Source organism: Nerophis ophidion, linkage group LG12 (genome assembly GCF_033978795.1).
Source record: "Nerophis ophidion isolate RoL-2023_Sa linkage group LG12, RoL_Noph_v1.0, whole genome shotgun sequence".
Lineage (NCBI taxonomy): Eukaryota > Metazoa > Chordata > Actinopteri > Syngnathiformes > Syngnathidae > Nerophis > Nerophis ophidion.
The window spans coordinates 29,221,528-29,244,537 of record NC_084622.1 but is presented as its reverse complement, the minus strand read 5'-3'; the positions used below and the strand labels follow the sequence as shown (position 1 = coordinate 29,244,537).

General features: G+C 39.4%; 1 protein-coding gene and 1 long non-coding RNA gene across 2 annotated transcripts in view; one reads left to right on the top strand and one right to left on the bottom strand.

Moving 5' to 3' along the window:
- Positions 1 to 23,010, top strand: part of LOC133563268 (disintegrin and metalloproteinase domain-containing protein 10-like) — a 56,076-nt gene that overhangs the window by 24,361 nt on the left and 8,705 nt on the right. The window contains exons 3-10 of the mRNA XM_061917296.1: positions 4,334 to 4,452; positions 4,665 to 4,823; positions 5,953 to 6,053; positions 10,493 to 10,636; positions 13,201 to 13,293; positions 13,365 to 13,548; positions 14,180 to 14,343; positions 14,439 to 14,622. Of these exons, the coding sequence (XP_061773280.1) occupies positions 4,334 to 4,452; positions 4,665 to 4,823; positions 5,953 to 6,053; positions 10,493 to 10,636; positions 13,201 to 13,293; positions 13,365 to 13,548; positions 14,180 to 14,343; positions 14,439 to 14,622 (1,148 nt within the window). The remainder of the gene's footprint in view (positions 1 to 4,333; positions 4,453 to 4,664; positions 4,824 to 5,952; positions 6,054 to 10,492; positions 10,637 to 13,200; positions 13,294 to 13,364; positions 13,549 to 14,179; positions 14,344 to 14,438; positions 14,623 to 23,010) is intronic.
- On the bottom strand, positions 1,652 to 8,354 carry LOC133563269 (uncharacterized). The gene is made up of 3 exons (XR_009809024.1): positions 8,195 to 8,354; positions 7,639 to 7,729; positions 1,652 to 1,796 (listed from the first exon to the last, which is right to left on the bottom strand). It is a non-coding gene; the product is annotated as an uncharacterized LOC133563269 (long non-coding RNA).

The window sequence follows — 23,010 nt, the reverse complement described above, 5'->3', positions numbered from 1 at the left end:
TCTATGTGAGCAAGGTGCTGTGTTTCTAAGAGTAGTTATTTTGTGTTAGCAGGTTGCGACATGCAAATAAAGTAGGGATAATGATGTATGTATTAATAAACGATATTTGTGATATCTGGGTTAAAACTTGCGATGGTTAGTATTACCGTTTTGTATTAAAATGATCAAAAAGCCGTGATAAATAACCGCGCTTTCATAAATTCACTGACTGACTGGCGCTAGCCTAAATGCTAACATGAACACAAAAGAGATCAACATCTTTCCCTATTAAGAATAGACATACCCCAATTTAAAATAAAATAAACAAATTGCTGTCTGAGCAACAAAGTTAACAAACATCGCCATGAACACACTAACGTACCAGGTGATGGCGTACAAATGGAGGTTTGTCATTTTATACAGCTGATAAATTACTTGGACTTTACTGACGTCAAGTTGGCTTACGTCCCCGCCTTTTAAATATGCGTGGTGGTCAAGCTAGCTCCGTGCTCAATGGGTACTAGGCGTCATTTAGCATTTCTCGAAGAAAAAAAGTCGTATGCTTGTGTTGTTTTCGGCTGTAGGAATTGTTCTATTCGCGAAAAGGAAAAACATTTTTTTAGAGTGTAATTCAGCATGCAGCTCACACTCCAGAGCAAGGGAGCAGAGTCAAAGAATGCACAAGTCTGCAGTAATCATTTCGTTAAAGGTTTGTTTGTTTGACATTTAAAGTTTATTATTTCCCAGTTAGGTATTAGCTTGATATTATTTGCATTCCTTAAACATGTTTGCTCTGAGTGTTTCGAAATAAAAAGAAAGCAAATGTGAAAAAAATGTACACTTTTACCAAAGGCAGCAATCATTATTGAAGCTTTCAGCACATACACAGTGTTGACATCTATAAAGACAGACAAAAACATGTACACTCGTAAACGCCACACAACAACTGCAACAAACATGGCTTAGTTAAATGCGAAGTTAAATCATGAAATGCAACCTTACCCGAGCATTAACAATGCATATTGATCTGAGAGAATCTTGATACCAATTTCCTTGACCCAGCCACACACAAACAAGTATTGGTTTTTTCGTGTTGAATGGCATCTTCAGCACAATAGTTTGGCATCTGGGAACACGACAGTCGTATAATCCTTGATTATCACTCGGCAAATCTTTCTTTGATAAAGTAAAGGGCTGTATTCCATTGAATAGTTAGATTTTTTTGCTCGTATCTACTTTTTGCAGGAAGATTTAAGCCTCTTTTGTACTCAGTTTGTGCACTTCTTACTGTCAACAGCCATTTTGGCTTGATTGACCACCACTGGTTTTCACTTCCGAAAATACAAGTTATACAAGCAATGAGGCAAATCTCACCAAATCTTTTTTTTCCCTGAAGCAATCATGAAAATCATTTTGGCAGTTATTGATGCCACAATAAAGAAAAAAAACAACTTTAGGACAGAGTCTTGCATTGAACCCAACATAAAGATGCCTTTCCGATGCATTAAGACCCATGTTGCATGTCACACTTTCAGCGCTATAGTGTTAAGCATTGAAATGTATTTTGATGAGACTCATTAAAATATATAATCAACAAAAGGGTAAGAACCTCTTTTTATTAAATCATATAGTTTTAAATGTAGTATACTGAAAAGGTGTTTTGTACCGTCTTCACCCTCTCCATGACCATCTGGCTCAGTGCTTGGCAGTCACTGTTTATCATCTTGCGTTGAGCAGAGCCTGCTGTTGCCAACCTCAGACTCCGCTAGGCAGGACAATGATATGAGGAAGGAACACGGAAGGAAGACGTCTGTTTCCTTGAAAAGCAAAGATGTGTCAACTTCTTTCCTCCTTTGAATTCTTACCAACAAAGCAACATACACAGTTATCCCTGTGAACATTCACTTTGCTGCACAGGTTACACTCTGCATGAGCCTCACTGAAACATGCCTAAATATGCGTAGAATATGCAATATATCATTGCAAAGGACTCGGTTTATCAGAACCGCCTAATTTAGAAATAATAATAACCGAGCAGTGTGAGGACACACAATTAATAGTGGGCCTACAAACAAGATGTGTCTTTGTACCTGTCAAGTTTGAAACTGCATTACATTGCTTTATTGTGAGAACAGGGGCAAGCACGTTTTTCCTCAACTTCCTGTTAATTTACCCAATGAATCCCATCTTGCAAACAGAAAAACATTTGAAAAGGCCCGATGTTTAGTCTTTGATGGCAATGTATTTTTTAAAACTAAATACACTCTTCCATCTGCAATAGTTAAACCATGTTCTTGCTTTCACCCTATCGTTTGCATTATTGATATTCCTCTCGCAGGCTGCATGTATAAATGTTGTCTACCTCCTTTCTTAGTGAGGCTGAATTCCACGAGCAATCATCCCTGAAGAATTTCAAACATTTTTGATCATCATTTTAAAAATATGCCAGTTGTACTGTTTATTAAGGATGCTCTGATCAGGATTTTATGCTGCTGATTACAATCCCATGTAGTGTTGTATGGTATACCGGTACTAATAAAGTAACACGGTACTAATAGATTGGAAAAGGTACTATACAGCCTTTGAAAAATACCGGTACTTTTTCATGGCCCTAATGGTGCGCGAGACACATGTCGCGAGTCAACACACGCGCAGACCACAAGTGGAAATAGCATGGAGGCCGCAGAGGGAGAATGGTCATATTTTGGCTTTAAAATAACGACAAAGGTAAATACTGAGGGGTGCTTAAAAACATAGCTAGCTAGCTAATAGCTAGCAAGTGGCCAACGTCTCTCCACAGTGTTTTAGCTACTTCTAAATCACAAATATTCGGCTCCACGGTGACAAATAAACTGCGTATTTTACAATAATCATCCCTGCAGGACAAGGAATAACTAAACAAGCTTCATTCCATATCATAGGATGATGCAATAGCTAACTGCTACCAGCTCGCAAGCGTTCCTGTATGTAACAAATTAGTGGATCTATACAAATATTGAGTCTAACGACACCAAGTTCAAGAGCCGTAGGTTGTCGATGATGTGATTGTCTAGTTTTAATATTACAACATTTGTTGTTTTTTTATATTCTTTATGAACTCAGGAAATACGTCCCTGGACACAGGAGAACTTTAGTTATGAACAACATATAATCCTTAACTGGTATTGATTGGATTAATACCCACATTTTTAGTGCCACTCAAAACCTATGTACGGCATCCATACAACAGAAGAAAAATTCCTTATTCCATTTTAAAAGAAGTGTCGATAGAACTATGTTACAACAGAAAGTAACCACATATTAACATTAAACGAACTGGTAGATAAATCATCCGTCCATCCATTTTCTACCACTTGTCCCTCATAATTTTGACAAATTAACACAATGGGAAATGACACAATATGTTACAGCATATGTGAGCAGCCAAATAAGAAGACTTTGTAACCCATTTGCTTATATAGTACTGAAAGAGAAGTTGTCTAGTATGTTCACTATTGTATTAAATGCCAAAATGGTTATACATTGCAATAAGAAGCATGTGTCTATTGTATCATAAAAGTTTTGATTTATTTATGGTTAATGCTTTCGACAATTATACAAGTAACACAATATTTAAACCTGTTACTTATAGTCTTGTATTTCATACAATTGTTTGAGCAAAACAAAGTCAATAGTACTAACTAAGCAAACACTACTATCTATTACTCATTTAAATCCTTTTGGTTTTGCCCTCATAGTCCTCTTGTGCCCTGGGAATTATTCTCTTTTAATCTGGAAACATTAACAAAAACAACACAAAAATGATTTTTCAGAAAATGAAAATATCGACCTAATTACTCTATTGTTGATCATATCAGACTTCGCTCTGTATTGACAGCACCAGTTTATGGATCAATACGCCCTCCTCTTATGTGTTATCTACTGACTGTGCCAGTGCTGACAACAGGTGTGATATTATTCTCTTTCTAGACAATTATTAAAAATACTTGTGCATTTCCTGTTAATAACTATTTATGTTCTGCTGTAACAAGGTTCCATCTCGACTTAATATTTACTAAGCACTTGTTTTTTGTGGTTATTTATCTATTAAATGCCTGCTCCTGGCTTTCTCTCACTCAGTGTGTAACATATTTAGCCTCGTCCCCCGTTGACAAGGATACTTGATGATAACACTTAAGATACTGAGAAATGTAGTTAATTTTCCGCATTGTAGGTGATTAGTATTAAGTAACACTGTGTATGGAAATACACAATTAGCTGCTAGTTTGTCAGCCGGGGAACGATAGTGATGGGTGTCCGATCGATTGGCACATCCATACTTTTTAGCATTTTCACCCTTTTTTGTTTATTTCAGGCATTTTAATCTACGCATGAAGAGAGATGCTACCTTGTTCACCCCTGATTTGAAGGTGGATGTTTCGGGAGAAGAATCAACCTATGATACCTCTCACATCTACACCGGAGAAATCTACGGTGAGAAAATTGTTATATCAATATATTTCTCACTGCACAGTACCTACTCTGCTCAGCATGGCACTGCTTGCTCACAAGTACTGCCGAGATCGTATTGTGTACTGGAGAAGAAACAATAATGCTTTATCCACAGCACCGCTGCAAGGAATGTACAACAACTGCTGACTTTTGATGACTGCTCTGTCTTTAATAACAGTAATTTGTCTTCCCAGGAGAGAAAGGTACCTTGGCTCATGGCTCCATCGTGGAAGGTAAATTTGAGGGCTTCATTCAGAGTTACCACGGCAACTACTACGTAGAGCCTGCTGAGAGATACCTGGAGGGTAAAGACGTGCCTTTCCACTCCGTCATGTACCACGAAGACGACATACGTGAGTTCCTGACAACTTCGAAATCTCAATAACCTAAAACTTTTCTTTAGTGTAATTTGCTCTATGCATATATTATGTTTGATCCAGAAATGTTAAGTTAATCCAGCCTAGTTGATGTAGGCAGGCTGATGTGAAACTCCACTGAGGAGCAGCGTTACCCAGAGTGCGCATTAGCCGAGTAACATAATCTGAGTAATATGATCTTACTCTTAGGCCATGTCCACATGAACACAGATACTTATTAAACGCATACTTATCTCTGCATTTAGGCCTCTTGTCCACACTCAAACACATACTTGTGTCTTTAAAACGCAGTCTTTTGCAAATGCTGGCCAAGGTGTAGAGTTCCAAAACTCTCCGCCCAGCGTATGTGTGTACACGGCAAAAACGGAGACTTGTACTCCTTTGATGACGACTGTGTGCTGTAATTTTCAAAGCACAACAACACTACCTTGCTGCCTTCAAACACAGTATAAGCGGATTTACTGTGTGTTTGAATGTAAATAGGCTTCAGTTATCACTCAACGTTTACAAAAAAACGCATAAAAATAGGCTTTGCGACACTCCCACCAGTGCTAATGACAGTCAGCTGTTTTGTATACAATTGCTCAGGCTAGTTTTAAAGATAATATACATGTCATTTTATGTTTAGTATATCAAAATAAACATAATACTAGAAGTCTAATGCCACCAAGTCAGCTGTGGCTGCTTTTTCCAGGCTTCTGATTGGACAAAATGGGCATGACAGCAAGTGTATGCGTTTCATAGACAGTTTTGAAACTACACTTGTGTGGATGGAGATTGTTTTAACCCCACATAAGCATTTTTGAAACTCTCCGGGTTCATATGTACATGGCCTCAGGCTACTAGCTCATTTAGACTGTCTGCATAGCGTTGTTTAGAATGGTGAGCATCATGGACACCTTTTTATGTAGAGAAAGTAATAAATCAATGAAGTACAGTACAAACTCACACCGCAGAGGTGGAGGAAGTCTTCAGTGGCGTGTAAGCGTACCCCTTAAATGATCATGAATAGCATAGCATCCGAAACAAGAGTTACTCAGAGGGGTTATGTTGCTAACTTTGTCTCCATAATCCTGACAGTGTTGTGTCGGCCTTTTTTCCTCAGACTACCCACACAAGTATGGCCCAGAGGGAGGCTGCGCTGATAGCACAGTCTTTCAGAGAATGAAGCGATATCAAGCCTCCGCTATAGAGGAGCCGTCCAAGGTAAAGCTTCGCCAGACTCACTTACAATAAAAGCTCAGTGTTACTATAAAGCTAATGTTTATAACCTTGACGAGCCATGAAATGACCGGCGACATCACTGATGACTTGCACAATCTAATGAAATTCAGTACAAGGCACATTTTAAGTCTCAGTTGCAACAGTATTCATTGAATAATTTGCTTATTGTTGTAGTTTGTAGGAGTGTGAAACTGCACCGAGAGCTGTTTCTGATATTTTGACTCTCATGCAGCTATATAAGGTAGCAGTTTATTATAAGTGGCGGATTTTTGGTATATGAGTGTGAATATGTTTTAAATCAGTCTGATTACAATACACAGAGGATACCTTTCAGATTTGATGTGAGAATAAATTAATTTACTTATTAATAAGTAATCAGACTGTATAATGCATATGTTCCTTGACTGCACTTAAATGTAGGATATATGTAGAGTATATTTATACTATTCATATATTATATATTACGTATATATAATATATGTTCTATATTATTTATAAATATTATTGTCTATTGTGGATTAACTGTGGTGCTGAATTTCCCCCAAGGATCAGTAAAGAACTTTATATTCTATTCTAATAACATTTTGTTTGTTTTTTAAACATTAAACACTGAGTTAATAATGATAACTGAACTGTTCAGTTGTTATAGCTCGTTTTCTTACACTTCTCATTTACAAGTATGCGTTCATCTCAGTTTGTCTGCTATGTGTTGGCATAATAAGGTAGTATTTTTTGCCATTAAGTTCAATGTGCCAGTCTTGTCTTTTGATGAGCTCTATGAAGTATTTGTAAGTAATGCACTTTTAATACACGTCAGCTGTTAATTGTACCGTGCTTCTTAGTTGTATTTTTGATTGCCAAATTTTTCAGCTTTTAAATCGCCAAAGCTAACCAGTAGCGTGTAGCATATCTAATGTAAAGAAATATAAGGGTTTACTTGAAGCCTTACTTTCTCGTACTTTCTGTCAGGCATGTTTGCTTTGTTGGCATTGCAACATTACCTAGAGGTGGCATGCCAGAAATAGGGCTGTTTGCCCGCCGAGTGCAAGAGCCAGCGCCGAGTCTGCAACTAGACATTAAGTCATGTACAACTATGGCATCGATTGGTATTGTTTGATTTTACATGAATTGGTACCCAGTAGTACCTACAAAAGTACAGAATTTGGTACCCATCGCTACGTGACCATATCCTATTATTAGACATATATGGCATAAATGTGTTGATTATAGTGTTGGGAACTAAAATTTTTTCAGTTCCAATCTCACTTTCGATTCTGCTTAACAATTCGGGTCTTTATCGATTTTCTTATCGATTATCATTTGGGAGGGAAAAAAGAGAACAAGAAGGTAGATTGGCATTAATTTTGTTTAGTTTATAGTGATAGGGGAACTGCCAACCGCCAACAACCTGTATAAAAACCAAGCTGTAGCAACATTGTTTTTGTAAGAGCGAACACTGGGGAACCGTTTATCTTGATTGTCATCAGTGTGTGAATGTGGAAATAGTGTCAAAGTGCTTTGAGTACCTTGAAGGTAGAAAAGCGCTATACATGTATAACCCATTTACCATGTCTGTGTGTAAGTTGGTATGTTCTCCCAATGACTGCGTGGGTTCTCTCCTGGTACTCCGGGTTCCTCCCACCTCCAAATACATGCACCTGGGGATAGGGTGATTGGCAACATTTTCAAAACTGTTGAGAGTCTTTTGTCATCTCCCTAAAACTATACTGGTTAAACTCAAAATATTAAAATTTTTGTTTAGATTTAGGGTAAAATTATCATATACGTAACATGCAACTCAAGGTATGCCAACCCTTCTTTTGAAATCATTTCGATGATTATTGCTACAGCTTATGAAAAAAAAAAACAGAAAATGTGGGGTCTTCAAAAACTATTGAGCTAGGATCATCAAAATTTCAGAAATAAAGACTTGACATATCTCACTTTGCATGAGGTTATATCACATGTTAGTCTTTACATTTTAAGTTGAATTACTCACATGAATGGACTTTTACACAATATTATAATTTTATTAGTTTCACCTCTGTAAGGGAACTGACTGAGTGAAAATGCGGTTGCAGGAAAACATACAACATTTCTTCGACTACAATTTGAACATTTACCTCTTGAAAACTTTTGACCACACTCTTAGTGCTTGGCTTTCCTGCGTGTGTACTCTTCTCCTGCTCCGTTGAAAGGAGAAGCTAGCGCCTGGAGACAGACGTAAACTAGAGCTCGTACTTGCTGCCTGCCTTGGATCCAGTCACATCTTGTCTCTGTCAAGTTCATCTACGTAAATGAGAAATCAGTCATATCAAATGAACAAATAATAGCGGTATATCCATCCATCCATCCATCATCTTCCGCTTATCCGAGGTCGGGTCGCGGGGGCAACAGCCTAAGCAGGGAAACCCAGACTTCCCTCTCCCCAGCCACTTCGTCTAGCTCTTCCCGGGGGATCCCGAGGCGTTCCCAGGCCAGCCGGGAGACATAGTCTTCCCAACGTGTCCTGGGTCTTCTCACCCTATCTCTAAGGGAGAGCCCCGCCACACGGCGGAGGAAACTCATTTCGGCCGCTTGTACCCGTGATCTTATCCTTTCGGTCATGACCCAAAGCTCATGACCATAGGTGAGGATGGGAACGTAGATCGACCGGTAAATTGAGAGCTTTGCCCTCCGGCTCAGCTCCTTCTTCACCACAACGGATCGGTACAACGTCCGCATTACTGAAGACGCCGCACCGATCCGCCTGTCGATCTCACGATCCACTCTTCCCTCACTCGTGAACAAGACTCCTAGGTACTTGAACTCCTCCACTTGGGGCAGGGTCTCCTCCCCAACCCGGAGATGGCATTCCACCCTTTTCCGGGCGAGAACCATGGACTCGGACTTGGAGGTGCTGATTCTCATTCCGGTCGCTTCACACTCGGCTGCGAACTGATCCAGCGAGAGCTGAAGATCCCGGTCAGATGAAGCCATCAGGACCAAAAAGCAGAGACCTAATCCTGCGGTTACCAAACCGGAACCCCTCAACGCCTTGACTGCGCCTAGAAATTCTGTCCATAATAGTTATGAACAGAATCGGTGACAAAGGACAGCCTTGGCGGAGTCCAACCCTCACTGGAAATGTGTTCAACTTACTGCCGGCAATGCGGACCAAGCTCTGGCACTGATCGTACAGGGATCGGACCGCCACAATAAGACAGTCCGATACCCCGTACTCTCTGAGCACTCCCCACAGGACTTCCCGAGGGACACGGTCGAATGCCTTCTCCAAGTCCACAAAGCACATGTAGACTGGTTGGGCAAACTCCCATGCACCCTCAAGAACCCTGCCGAGAGTATAGAGCTGGTCCACAGTTCCACGACCAGGACGAAAACCACACTGTTCCTCCTGAATCCGAGGTTCGACTATCCGACGTAGCCTCCTCTCCAGTACACCTGAATAAACCTTACCGGGAAGGCTGAGGAGTGTGATCCCACGATAGTTGGAACACACCCTCCGGTCCCCCTTCTTAAAGAGAGGAACCACCACCCCGGTCTGCCAATCCAGAGGTACCGCCCCCGATGTCCACGCGATGCTGCAAAGTCTTGTCAACCAAGACAGCCCCACAGCATCCAGAGCCTTAAGGAACTCCGGGCGGATCTCATCCACCCCTGGGGCCTTGCCACCGAGGAGCTTTTTAACTACCTCAGCGACCTCAGCCCCAGAAATAGGAGAGTCCACCACAGATTCCCCAGGCACTGCTTCCTCATAGGAAGACGTGTTGGTGGGATTGAGGAGGTCTTCGAAGTATTCCTTCCACCTATCCACAACATCCGCAGTTGAGGTCAGCAGAACACTATCCGCACCATACGCGGTGTTGATAGTGCACTGCTTCCCCTTCCTGAGGCGGCGGACGGTGGTCCAGAATCGCTTCGAAGCCGTCCGGAAGTCGTTTTCCATGGCTTCCCCGAATTCCTCCCATGTCCGAGTTTTTGCCTCCGCGACCGCTGAAGCTGCACACCGCTTGGCCTGTCGGTACCTGTCCACTGCCTCCGGAGTCCTATGAGCCAAAAGGACCCGATAGGACTCCTTCTTCAGCTTGACGGCATCCCTCACCGCTGGTGTCCACCAAGGGGTTTTAGGATTGCCGCCCCGACAGGCACCAACTACCTTGCGGCCACAGCTCCGATCTGCCGCCTCGACAATAGAGGTGCGTAATAGTGCTAACATAATAGGCGATGTGAATTTGTACCTGTTGTATTTACGGCAGATGGCATGCTCACGTTGAACTTTGATTCCTTTTTCTTCAGAACCTTTTTTTATTTTTAACCTGAGCCTAACAATATCACTCATCTATTAATTATCAGCAGCTTGATTGTAAATGTTCCATAGTAGTATAGTTTAATTTTAATAAATGTCCTGCTTTGCACAATAGGCACATCAGACTGGCATTAATCATGCTGTGATGCAGAGGAAGAAGAGGATGGCCCAAGCTGAGAAAAACACTTGCCAGCTCTTCATTCAGACTGATCACCTATTTTACATGCACTACAAGACAAGAGAGGCTGTCATTGCTCAGGTGACACAAACTTATAAGGGATTTGTGAAATGAATGCCACTCAAAACACACAATGTTGATTTTGTGACTTGACACACACCATCACTGCTCATGAGAGTTGCTCTTTGCTTGCTAATTAGCATGTCAAGTATTCTTTGTTTGAACCGTTTCATCACACCTTGTAGGAAGAGCAGATGTGAAATGTTTGATCATTGCAGCAACTCTTTTTGCATTATTCCTGTGCGGAAAATTGTATTTTCACTCACATACAGTAATTTCCAGCAAACCCCTTCTGCACACATATTGTATGCAATCAAATCCTTACAAAGTGAGCTAAAGCAACTGGTTCAAGAGGTTTTTACTTAGTAATGAGGATTAAGGGTGGATTTTGACTAAATTTCGGTGATTGACAGAGGAAATGGGGGGAAATTAACAATGTTATCAATCTGTTACTTTTCATGATTTTTATTGGAATTTGATAATCTCTCTGAATGTTCTGAACTCTTTAATGCTAGAATTGCATAGATCACAGTAATGCTTTATGGAGGAGTGGCCATAGGCAATGCAATGTTCTTCTTTCTTCAGACTACAAACTAGTTGAGGGTTAATCCATAGCACTTCTGCTGCTTGCAGTTTAGGAGTTCACTCAATTCAACAATCAATTTCTCACAGAGTGGCCATAAGCAATGCAATGTTCTTCTTTCTTCAATCTACAAACTAGTTTAGGGTTGATCCATAGCACTTCTGCTGTTTGTAGTTTAGGAGTTCACTTAATTCAACAATCAATTTCTCACATTCTTAACGATTGATTATGCAATTTTCTATTTGGAATAACTGACTGCACACAGTGAAACAACCAAACCAATCTGTTGTCACAAACTTCCTGACAGTGCCCTCAGAAAAAAAACCAACTGGTACTTAATTGTCTTATTTACGGTAAATACAATTAACAAACTTTTAACGTATTATTATTGGTGTTCATACATAAGGATGCAGCAAATAGTCAGTTTCCTTGCTTGCTACAAAGAGAAATTATGCAGGGACTGTATTTTCTGCACAACCTGGTTACACCAGCATTGCACATGCTTATTCGCACTTACCAAGAGACACGCTAGCGTGCTACATTAGCTTAAAATTAATTGAACTGAATTTGGAATTTGGTGTGGGAACATTTTACGTACTTTAAGAAGAACAGGAAGTTATTGAATGCGATGGCTTACCCATTTGCAAAACCTACCAAAAGAAAGTTGCAGCTAAAGGGTATAATACGTCCAATAGGGTGCAGCATTTTCAGGATCAACACCCAGCTTTAAATGCCAAAGTAAAGGTAAGAGATAATAACTGAGTAAATTTTGTTAGTGGTAAGTTACTGAAGGAAGAATTGAGTTATTATGGCGTTAAATATAAATGTCTCTCTTACAATCGCTAATTAACGTTGTCAGTTTAGTGTAAACAAACGGCAACAAGTACTACTGTCAGAGGCGTCATTCAGTGACAATTTAACATTTAATTGCTTCTTACTGTCCGTGTTGAATGAACTATGGTCATTAAGTTAATAAAGCAGTTGTAAAACACTAACATAACATCAGGAGCTTTTAAAATAACAGCACTATACCTTTGGATCTAATTATGAGCATTCCAGTTATTATTAGCACAACGTAAAATAGATTATTCAAAATAGGCATAGTTGATGACAATAACACTGAAATTTAATAGTAACATTTTCCCCTGGGGGATCAATAAAGGTAAGCTTAGTCTTACTGTCAGAGTTTGTTGGTGACGAACCCAAAGATTCAGAGAAGGGGGCAGGCATTTTGCAGGTAAACATGATTTAACTAAACACTAAAACAAGAACAAACAAAAGGGTACAAACAAAAGGTGCACTCGAGGCGGATAACAAACTAGGCTATGAACAGAAACTAGCACAAAGGCTACCTGTAAACTACAAAAAAAAACACTTACTGTGACACGACGAAACTATGGCATGAGCAGAGTGAACAGAAGCAGACAAAGCGACAAGACAGGTAGTGGTGACATCGACACGACACGGCACGACAATAATCCAGCCCTGACTGGAGGAGAAAACAGGTCTAAATAGTGGCTGGCTGATTGACGCCAGGTGTAGCCAGGTGCCAATATAACAAGGCTGAGGGGACACAGCACTCAGGGAGACAAACAGGAAACAGAAGCAAAATAAGAGTGCTGATAGGAATTAAAGGCAGGAAATAAAGACAAATGCAGAGGAAAAACTAAGACATAGACCAAACTGTCAGGGACAAGCCTGACACTTACATTGATAATACAATTATTAAATGTATTTATTTCTTATTAATAATACTGATTGTTTTTATAATTGTTTTCACTATTCTTATAGTATTATTTGATTACTGTAATAAGAAAATCTCTAAGGAAAGTGTGATTTTTTTTTTTTTAATTAAACACTGCATCATTGTGATAATCATCATTATTACTCGGAATATAATCATAGTTAAAATCTTTATTGTTGCATATTTATTTATATAGTATATTGTATGTGCATACTGTCTAACGTTTTCATGTAATGCTGTGCATGTCGCACCCATTAGATTTCCAGCCACGTTAAAGCCATCAACGCCATCTATCAGGGCACAGACTTCCTGGGGATTCGCAATATAAGCTTCATGGTGAAAAGGATCAGGGTGAGTCATTTTGGTTCCTCTGTTTTTTGTTTGAACATACCCTTTAACTATTCCCTCTCCCCCACACACAGATCAACACCACCAGTGACGAGAGGGACAAGTCCAACCCTTTTCGCTTTGGCAACATCGGAGTGGAGAAGTTCTTGGAGCTGAACTCTGAGCAGAACCATGACGACTATTGTTTGGCCTATGTTTTCACAGACAGAGACTTTGATGATGGCGTGCTGGGTTTAGCCTGGGTGGGAGCCCCCTCAGGTATGACACGATGGAATAAATCAATAAATATTATCTGTAAAAAAATGACCAATGTTTGAATTATGTGTTACATAGTGGTTTTGTAACCTTAAATGATGTGGAAAAATAATCACTTAGTGTATCCCAGTGCGGATATAATGACAAACTAGTTTTAATTTTCCTGAGGGAACTCTCCTGAAGGAATCAATAAAGTACTATCTATCTATCTATCTATCCATCTATCCAACTATCCATCTATCCATCTATCCATCTATCTATCTATCTATCTATCTATCTATCTATCTATCTATCTATCCATCCATCCATCCATCCATCTATCTATCTGTCTATCCGTCTATCTTTCTGTCTGTCTATCTATCTATCTGTCTAGCTGTCTATCTATCTAATAAATACCACATTGCTTAAAAGCATGAAACATTTCATTAGTGCTTGAGACTGCAAGAGATTCAGGTTGTTACTGCAGTCAAATATAAAAAATGGTCACTGGTAAAATGTGATATTTTATTTTCCATGTCATTTACAATCATTTTACTGAATACCTTTCTTGTTTAATGATATTAGAATTACTTTTAATATAATAAAGGAGTGCTCTTAAGGTTGGGTTGTTAAACAATGTGCTTATGATTGTTAGGGAGCTCTGGAGGGATTTGTGAAAAAAGCAAGTTGTACTCTGATGGGAAGAAGAAGTCTCTCAACACGGGAATAATCACTGTGCAGAACTATGCCTCCCACGTACCTCCCAAAGTCTCCCATATCACCTTTGCGCATGAAGTAGGACACAACTTTGGATCGCCGGTGAGTAAGCCTCAAAAATAGTGTTGGCCACCCTGTACTCCCTTCTTTCTTTTGACTTTGTATTTGTATTTTCTTGTTCTCTTCCTTACGCACAGCACGACTCCGGTTCCGAGTGCACTCCTGGAGAGTCCAAGAGCCAAGACAAAAAAGAGAAGGGCAATTACATCATGTACGCGAGAGCTACGTCAGGGGACAAGCTAAACAACAATAAGTTCTCCATCTGCAGTGTACGCAACATCAGCCAGGTGTTGGAGAAAAAGAGAAGCAACTGTTTTGTCGGTATGTGTCACACAGATTGTCCTTACTCAAAAATAGCAACCATACAGTATATGTGATTAGAAATCAATCAATCAATCAATGTTTACTTATATAGCCCTAAATCACTAGTGTCTCAAAGGGCTGCACAAACCACCACGACATCCTCGGTAGGCCCACATAAGGGCAAGGAAAACTCACACCCAGTGGGACATTGGTGACAATAATGACCCAGTGGGACGTCGGTGACAATGATGACTATGAGAACTTTAGAGAGGAGGAAAGCAATGGATGTCGAGCGGATCTAACAGGATACTGTGAAAGTTCAATCCACAATGGATACAACACAGTCGCGAGAGTCCAGTCCAAAGAGGATCCAAGACACAGCAGCGAGAGTCCCGTTCACAGCGGAGCCAGCAGGAAACCATCCCAAGCGTAGGCGGACCAGCAGCGCAGAGATGTCCCCAGCCGATACACAGGCGAGCAGTACATGGCCACCGGATCGGACCGGACCCCCTCCACACGGGAGAGTGGGACATAGAAGAAAAAGAAAAGAAACGGCAGATCAACTGGTCTAAAAAGGGAGTCTATTTAAAGGCTAGAGTATACAAATGAGTTTTAAGGTGAGACTTAAATGCTTCTACTGAGGTGGCATCGCGAACTGTTACCGGGAGGGTATTCCAGAGTACTGGAGCCCGAACGGAAAATGCTCTATAGCCCGCAGACTTTTTTTGGGCTTTGGGAATCACTAATAAGCCGGAGTCCTTTGAACGCAGATTTCTTGCCGGGACATATGGTACAATACAATCGGCAAGATAAGATGGAGCTAGACCGTGTAGTATTTTATACGTAAGTAGTAAAACCTTAAAGTCACATCTTAAGTGCACAGGAAGCCAGTGCAGGTGAGCCAGTACAGGCGTAATGTGATCAAACTTTCTTGTTCTTGTCAAAAGTCTAGCAGCCGCATTTTGTACCAACTGTAATCTTTTAATGCTAGACATGGGGAGACCCGAAAATAATACGTTACAGTAGTCGAGGCGAGACGTAACAAACGCATGGATAATGATCTCAGCGTCTTTAGTGGACAGAATGGAGCGAATTTTAGCGATGTTACGGAGATGAAAGAAGGCCGTTTTAGTAACGCTTTTAATGTGTGCCTCAAAGGAGAGAGTTGGGTCGAAGATAATACCCAGATTCTTTACAATGTGGCCTTGTTTAATTGTTTGGTTGTCAAATGTTAGAGTTGTATTATTAAATAGAGTTCGGTGTCTAGCAGGACCGATAATCAGCATTTCCGTTTTTTTGGCGTTGAGTTGCAAAAAGTTAGCGGACATCCATTGTTTAATTTCATTAAGACACGCCTCCAGCTGACTACAATCCGGCGTGTTGGTCAGCTTTAGGGGCATGTAGAGTTGGGTGTCATCAGCATAACAGTGAAAGCTAATACCGTATTTGCGTATGATGTCACCTAGCGGCAGCATGTAGATGCTGAAGAGTGCAGGGCCAAGGACCGAACCCTGGGGAACTCCACACGTTACCTTAACGTAGTCCGAGGTCACATTGTTATGGGAGACACACTGCATCCTATCAGTAAGATAAGAGTTAAACCAAGACAGGGCTAAGTCTGACATACCAATTCGTGTTTTGATACGCTCTAATAAAATATTATGATCGACGGTATCGAAAGCAGCGCTAAGATCGAGGAGCAGCAACATAGATGACGCATCAGAATCCATCGTTAGCAATAGATCGTTAGTCATTTTTGCGAGGGCTGTCTCCGTGGAGTGATTTGCCCTGAAACCGGATTGAAAGGTTTCACATAGATTGTTAGACGCTAAGTGTTCATTTAACTGCTCCGCAACAATTTTTTCAAGGATTTTTGAAATAAAGGGAAGGTGAGACACCGGTCGGTAATTTACCATGAGGTCAGGATCGAGGTTAGGTCTTTTAAGAAGAGGATGAATAACCGCTTTTTTGAATGCTAGGGGAACAGTGCCCGAGGAGAGTGATAAGTTTATAATATTTAGCACTGATGGACCTAATAATACAAAGAGCTCCTTGATCAGTTTCCCAGGAAGAGGGTCAAGTAAACATGTTGTCTGTTTTATTCCATTTACACGTTGTAACAATTCCTCTAATGTTATTTCCTCAAAACGAGAGAAACTATTTTGGAGGGCAGTATCCGCCGTATATACAATCGTGTCAGTGTTAATAGAACCCCGTTGTAGCTGGGACGCATTGTCTTTAATCTCCTTTCTAATGACTTCAATTTTCTTACTAAAGAATTGCATAAAGTCATCAGCTGAGTGGGTTGAGCTACTGGAAGGAGTCCCTTGTTGGGTTAGCGATGCTACCGTACTAAACAAAAATTTAGGATTGTTTTTATTACGGTGGATGAGATTTGAGTAATATTTAGCTTTAGCTAAGGTAAGCATGCGTTTATAAGTTATTAAACCATCACTCCATGCTTGATGGTGCACCTCAAGTTTAGTCGTGCGCCATTTGCGTTCCAGCTTTCTACATAATAATTTCTGAGCTCTAGTTTCTTCTGTAAACCACGGGGTGCGCTTTTTTGGAGCCTTTTTTAACTTTAGCGGTGCTATGTTATCAATGGTTTCGCGCAGGGCGTCGTTAAAGTTGTTAGTGAGGTTATCAATAGAGCCCACATACTTTGGGAATGGTGCCATTACCGAGGGCAGTAGGTCAGCAAGAGTTGTCGTTGTGGCTGTATTAATGTTGCGGCTGCTATAGCAGTTATTATTATTATTAGTTTGACGAACATGCGTCTGAACCTCGAATTTTATAAGGTAATGATCGGACAATACTTTAGTATACGGGAGTATCGTAACTTTTGAAACGGTGATGCCCCTGACAAGCACTAGGTCTATCGTATTACCGTTGCGATGCGTGGGTTCATTTATTATTTGTGTGAGACCACAGCTATCAATTACAGTCTGGAGCGCTACGCACGGTGGGTCCGATGGGGTATTCATATGGATATTAAAGTCCCCCATTATGAATATATTATCGGCGTGTGTCACTAGATCAGCAACGAACTCTGAGAATTCATTAATAAAGTCCGAATAGGGCCCTGGGGGGCGGTAGATAACAGCCAGGTGTAGAGGCAGCGGTGTGACAGACCTCATAGTAAGCACCTCAAACGATTTATATTTATTATTTATGTTAGGACTAAGGTTAAAGTTTTCGTTGTATATTAGTGTGACCCCCCCACCCCTTTTGAGCGGACGGGCAATATGCGCATGTGTAAAGTTAGGAGGACATGCCTCATTTAGCGCAAAAAAGTCGTTTGGTTTAAGCCAGGTTTCGCTGAGACCGATGACGTTAAGATTGTTGTCTCTGATAATATCATTAACTAACAACGTTTTAGGAGACAATGATCTTATGTTTAAAAAACCTATATTATAGGTAGTGGGCTGTTTTAGGGAGTTTTTGATCAAATTATCCGTAGTAGCAATATTAATAATGTTGTGTTTATTATGCCCAGTGCATTTAGTATAGTTACGACCATATCTAGGAATTGATACGACAGGAATTTTCCGATTGTTTGATTGTTGCTTTGATAAACTGCACGCATCATGGTTAGCCACCTCAGTAACGGGGATTTTCCGATTGTTTGTTTGTTGCTTTGATAAACTGCACGCATCATAGTTAGCCTCCTCAGTAACGGGGATTTTCCGATTGTTTGTTTGTTGCTTTGATAAACTGCACGCATCATAGTTAGCCACCTCAGTAAAACACATGTCCAACTCTGAAACACTCAAAGCAGAAAAAACTTGTTCTAATTTAACAGACTCCTTACCCAGACCAGTAGTCTCGCATTTTCCATCTAAATCCGTCTTCGGGATGGAGGAAAGTGGTGTTCTGTGGGGATTAGCCTTCTGCTTTGTTTTTAGCCCCGCTCGGCATTCGCGTTTCCGATCACACCGCTGGCGTCTGCTCCGTAGACGGCCCCCGCTGCTACTAGACTCCCCTGCTTCACAGGCCGCTGGATGTAGCCGCCGACGTATTCCCATGCTAGTTAGCAAGTCTAGCACGCAAGTGTCTATCAGTCCAAAACGGCCCGATATGTCCACATCCAGAAGTGTCTGGCGGTCGTACGTGATCACGGAGTGACCACGATGTGAGCCAGCCATAAAGTTTGTGGAATTGTCCGGTATTTCTGCCAAATGTTCCATCTTTAGCAGGAGCTCCTCGAGAGCGCAGCCCGTCCAGGCGCCGCCATCTTGGAAAAACACAGATTAACAGATAAAAGTAAAGTTGTCCTCTGCATTTGACCCATCCCCTTGATCACCCCCTGGGAAGTGAAGGGAGCAGTGGGCAGCATCGGTGCCGCGCCCGGGAATCATTTATGGTGATTTAACCCCCAATTCCAACCCTTGATGCTGAGTGCCAAGCAGGGAGGCAATGGGTCCCATTTTTTTTACAGTCTTTGGTATGACTCGGCCGGGGTTTGAACTCTTAACCTACCGATCTCAGGGCGGACGCTCCAACCACTAAGCCACTGAGTAGGTGCAATCATATTGCAGTACCTGTAAAGTATTAGTCAACATTTAATGTTTTGTTTCTACACAGCTGGCTAGACAGCAATGCAGTTAAGTTGCACGGTGATGTGCTGCATGTATCAAGAATAATATCAAAGTGTAGCTCACTCAATGGACAGTTTTGTGTTTTATCCAGCTGGCCAGGGACATTTTTTCCTGTTTATTTGGGGAAGCACTCCCTTCATACTGAAATAGCGTGGCTTCAAGTTCCACATTTTGCAGCTTGCAGTCACGCCGACCTCACTCTGCCGTCTTCCGCCTGTTCCAACGTCTCACTCTTCCTTAGTTCTGGCTTCTTTAAGCATGGTTTCATCCCCCGTGTATTCTGCTTCGAAAAGATAAGGTTGTGAATCTTCATTTGTCCAAAAATAGTCGTCTTTGTTGTCAGTTACCAAGTCTGCCAAGTTTACAACACAAACACACGTCTGTTGCCAGAAGTCGGAAATGCACTGCTATGGAAACGGCAAACAATGCGCTTTTAGAAATCAGTCTTGATTAAAATGATAAAAATACGGTAAATATTGTACATACTACATATTGTTTTGAACGTGTCTGTTACTACATTATATATAGAATTGCTGCATGTATAAAAAACAGTTTTTATAATGGAGGGCTTTGAAGGCTACAAATGTGACTCCCTTTGCCACATCTTCCAAGCGTTTTTCTATCATCTGCAAAATCCTATAAAAAAAAAAAGAAAAGCCTAAAAAAAAGACGTGTTCTTGTCTCTCATAATGATTGTGAATAGGAAACATTTAAAAAAGAGTGCAGTTCCCTTTAATAGGAAGCATTTTTTTGAAGAGCTCGCAGATTGTGTTCCTATAAAATTAATTTTTTATGACAATTTACCACAAACAATACATTCATTAGAGTGTTACACTGCTATACAGGTGGAACTCCAAATTTTGAACACCATGCAAAAGTTTGTGCATATCAACAATTCACCTTCAAATGTAAAACTAATACAGTAGGTGATATGAACTTATTACGTGCAAAGTGAGCCTTGATTTATGATTTTCATGATCATACATTTTTTCCCCCGAGATTTTCAATTAGAGGTTTTAATGAGCTGTAAGACATAACCATCAAAATTATATCAAATGATGGTTTAAAAAATTGAGTTGCATGTTATGAGCCTATGTCATATATTAGTTTTTATATTAGTTTCATTTGTATATGTCATTTTTAAAGACATTTCATTTAATGGCTGTAAAGGACAATTGCGGTGCCTCCTACGGGTTGTGTTCAATATGTTTTGGCATGTAGGACTGCAACAAATATTTTGATAGCCAACTAGTCATTTATTATTATTTTCGATCAGTCGACTAGTCAAACGATTATCTTGAACATGTTTTAATAAACAGGGGGATTTTAACTCATTTTCAAAAGCTGTTTTATTAGTTTGTGATAAAAGAAACTTAAATTGCTTAGGGCCCAACAGTTTTATTTTACTACAAAAAATATTTTAACACGGTAAAAAAGATAAAATTGTAAATATGCCAGATCATAGCACAATTGATCGTTTCCATCTGTTGTCCCCAGTTAGGTAAAAGAAATAAAAGGACGAATACAGAAGCACAAAAAAAACAAACATTAAAAAAACAATAAAAGATACATGCTACAAGTGGTAACAGACTTGACCAAGTTTCATCCACTTCTTGAGATTAGTTTAGTTTGCATCTATCCCACAATGGGGAAATTTTGGTTGGGGTGCAGATTTTCATGCAAAAAAGTAACTAGTAACTTGTAGAAACTTTAAAATAGTTCACACATAAGTAGTAGTATTAAAACATGTATGCCCTACTGCAAGTTAGGATTATTAAAATGAATGCCATTATTTTCATAAAGAAATAAAAGTGTAAACATTAACATATTGTATTGTATTATGTTTATTAGTAGTGAGCAATGCTACAGATGTGTTTATCAATACCAAGTAGTTATAGGGGCAGGAGTGGTATTACTGATAGTTTTGTATTTAAAATATTCAATACCATTCAATAACTTTGTCATTTTGCCATTTATTTTTGGGGGGAAAAACAGGACAGGGGTCTTACAACATCAAATAAATGACACGTTTACCAATATACAATTGTTCGAGTAAAATAAAGTCAATGGTATGCAATAAATACTGTAAACAAACACTTCTATTGACACTCATTTAAATCCTTTGGTTTTTGCCTTCCGTCATACTGTGTCCAGAGACTTAATTTATGCTTTCGTAAACAATAACAAACACCACAAACGATAATTGTGTGGTAGTAATAAAAGTATTCATCTAATCAAGGTATCAATACTATCGTTATTTGGGTCGATCCGCCCACAACAAATATTTAAAAGTTTGCTGCCTGCTTAACAATTTAAGTTCCTATGTTTACCAAAAACTGCGATGAGACGGCAACTTTTCCAGGGTGTACCCCGCCTACCGCCCGAATGCAGCTGAGATAGGCTCCCGCGACCCAGAAAGGGACAAGCGGTAGAAAATGGATGGATGGATTGTTTACCAAAAAGTGCAAACTATAGTCCATTATGTGCTTCTGCCTCCTGACTAACCCTTAAGAGTGGGTGGGGCTTGCGGTACAAGAAAGTAACGGCATGGTCAGATTATAAACCCCATGGTGGTATATCAATTCAAATGTTATTAAGTGACACATGGACAATAACAATTCTTTGTTGGCCAATCACTGTAGCACTTCATGCATTAATATAGATATGTTTAAAGTTGTATTATAACATAAGACAAATATGTTTTGCTTGATGGCAGCCATTTTTTTCAAAGAATCTTGCTCAGGTCCTAAGGCAGGGGTCACCAACCTTTTTGAAACCAAGAGCTACTTCTTGGGTACTGATTAATGCGAAGGGCTACCAGTTTGATACACACTTAAATAAATTGCCAAAAATAGCCAATTTGCTCAATTTACCTTTAATAAATACATCTATATATATATATATTTTTTAAAAATGGCTATTTCTGTCTGTCATTCCATTGTACATTTTTTTTTCTTTTACGGAAGGTTTTTTGTAGAGAATAAATGATGAAAAAACACATAATTGAACGGTTTAAAAGAGGAGAAAACAGGAAAAAAATTAAAATAAAATTTTGAAACATAGTTTATCTTCACTTTTGACTCTTTAAAATTCAAAATTCAACCGAAAAAAAGAAGAGAAAAACTAGCTAATTCGAATCTTTTTGAGAGAAAAAAAATAATTTATGGAACATCATTAGTAATTTTTCCTGATTAAGATACATTTAAGAATTTTGATGACATGTTTTAAATAGGTTAAAATACAATCTGCACTTTGTTAGAATATATAACAAATTGGACCAAGCTATATTTCTAACAAAGACAAATCCTTATTTCTTCTAGATTTTCCATAACAAAAAATGTAAAATAAATTCAAAAGACTTTGAAATAAGATTTAAATTTGATTCTAAAGATTTTCCAGATTTGCCAGAATATATATTTTTTTAATTTTAAACATAATAAGTTTGAAGAAATATTTCACAAATATTCTTCATCGAAAAAACAGAAGCAAAAATTAAGAATTAAATTAAAACTTATTTATTATTCTTTGCAATAAAACAAATAAATTTACTTGAACATTGATTTAAATTGTCAGGAAAGAAGAGGAAGGAATTTAAAATGTAAAAAGGTATATGTGTTTAAAAATCCTAAAATAATTTTTAAGGTTGTATTGTTTCTCCAAAATTGTCTTTCTGAAAGTTATAAGAAGCAAAGTAAAAAAATAAATGAATTTATTTAAAAAAATGAAGGCCAAGTCTTTAAAATATTTTCTTGGATTTTCAAATTCTATTTGAGTTTTGTCTCTCTTAGAATTAAAAATGTCAAGC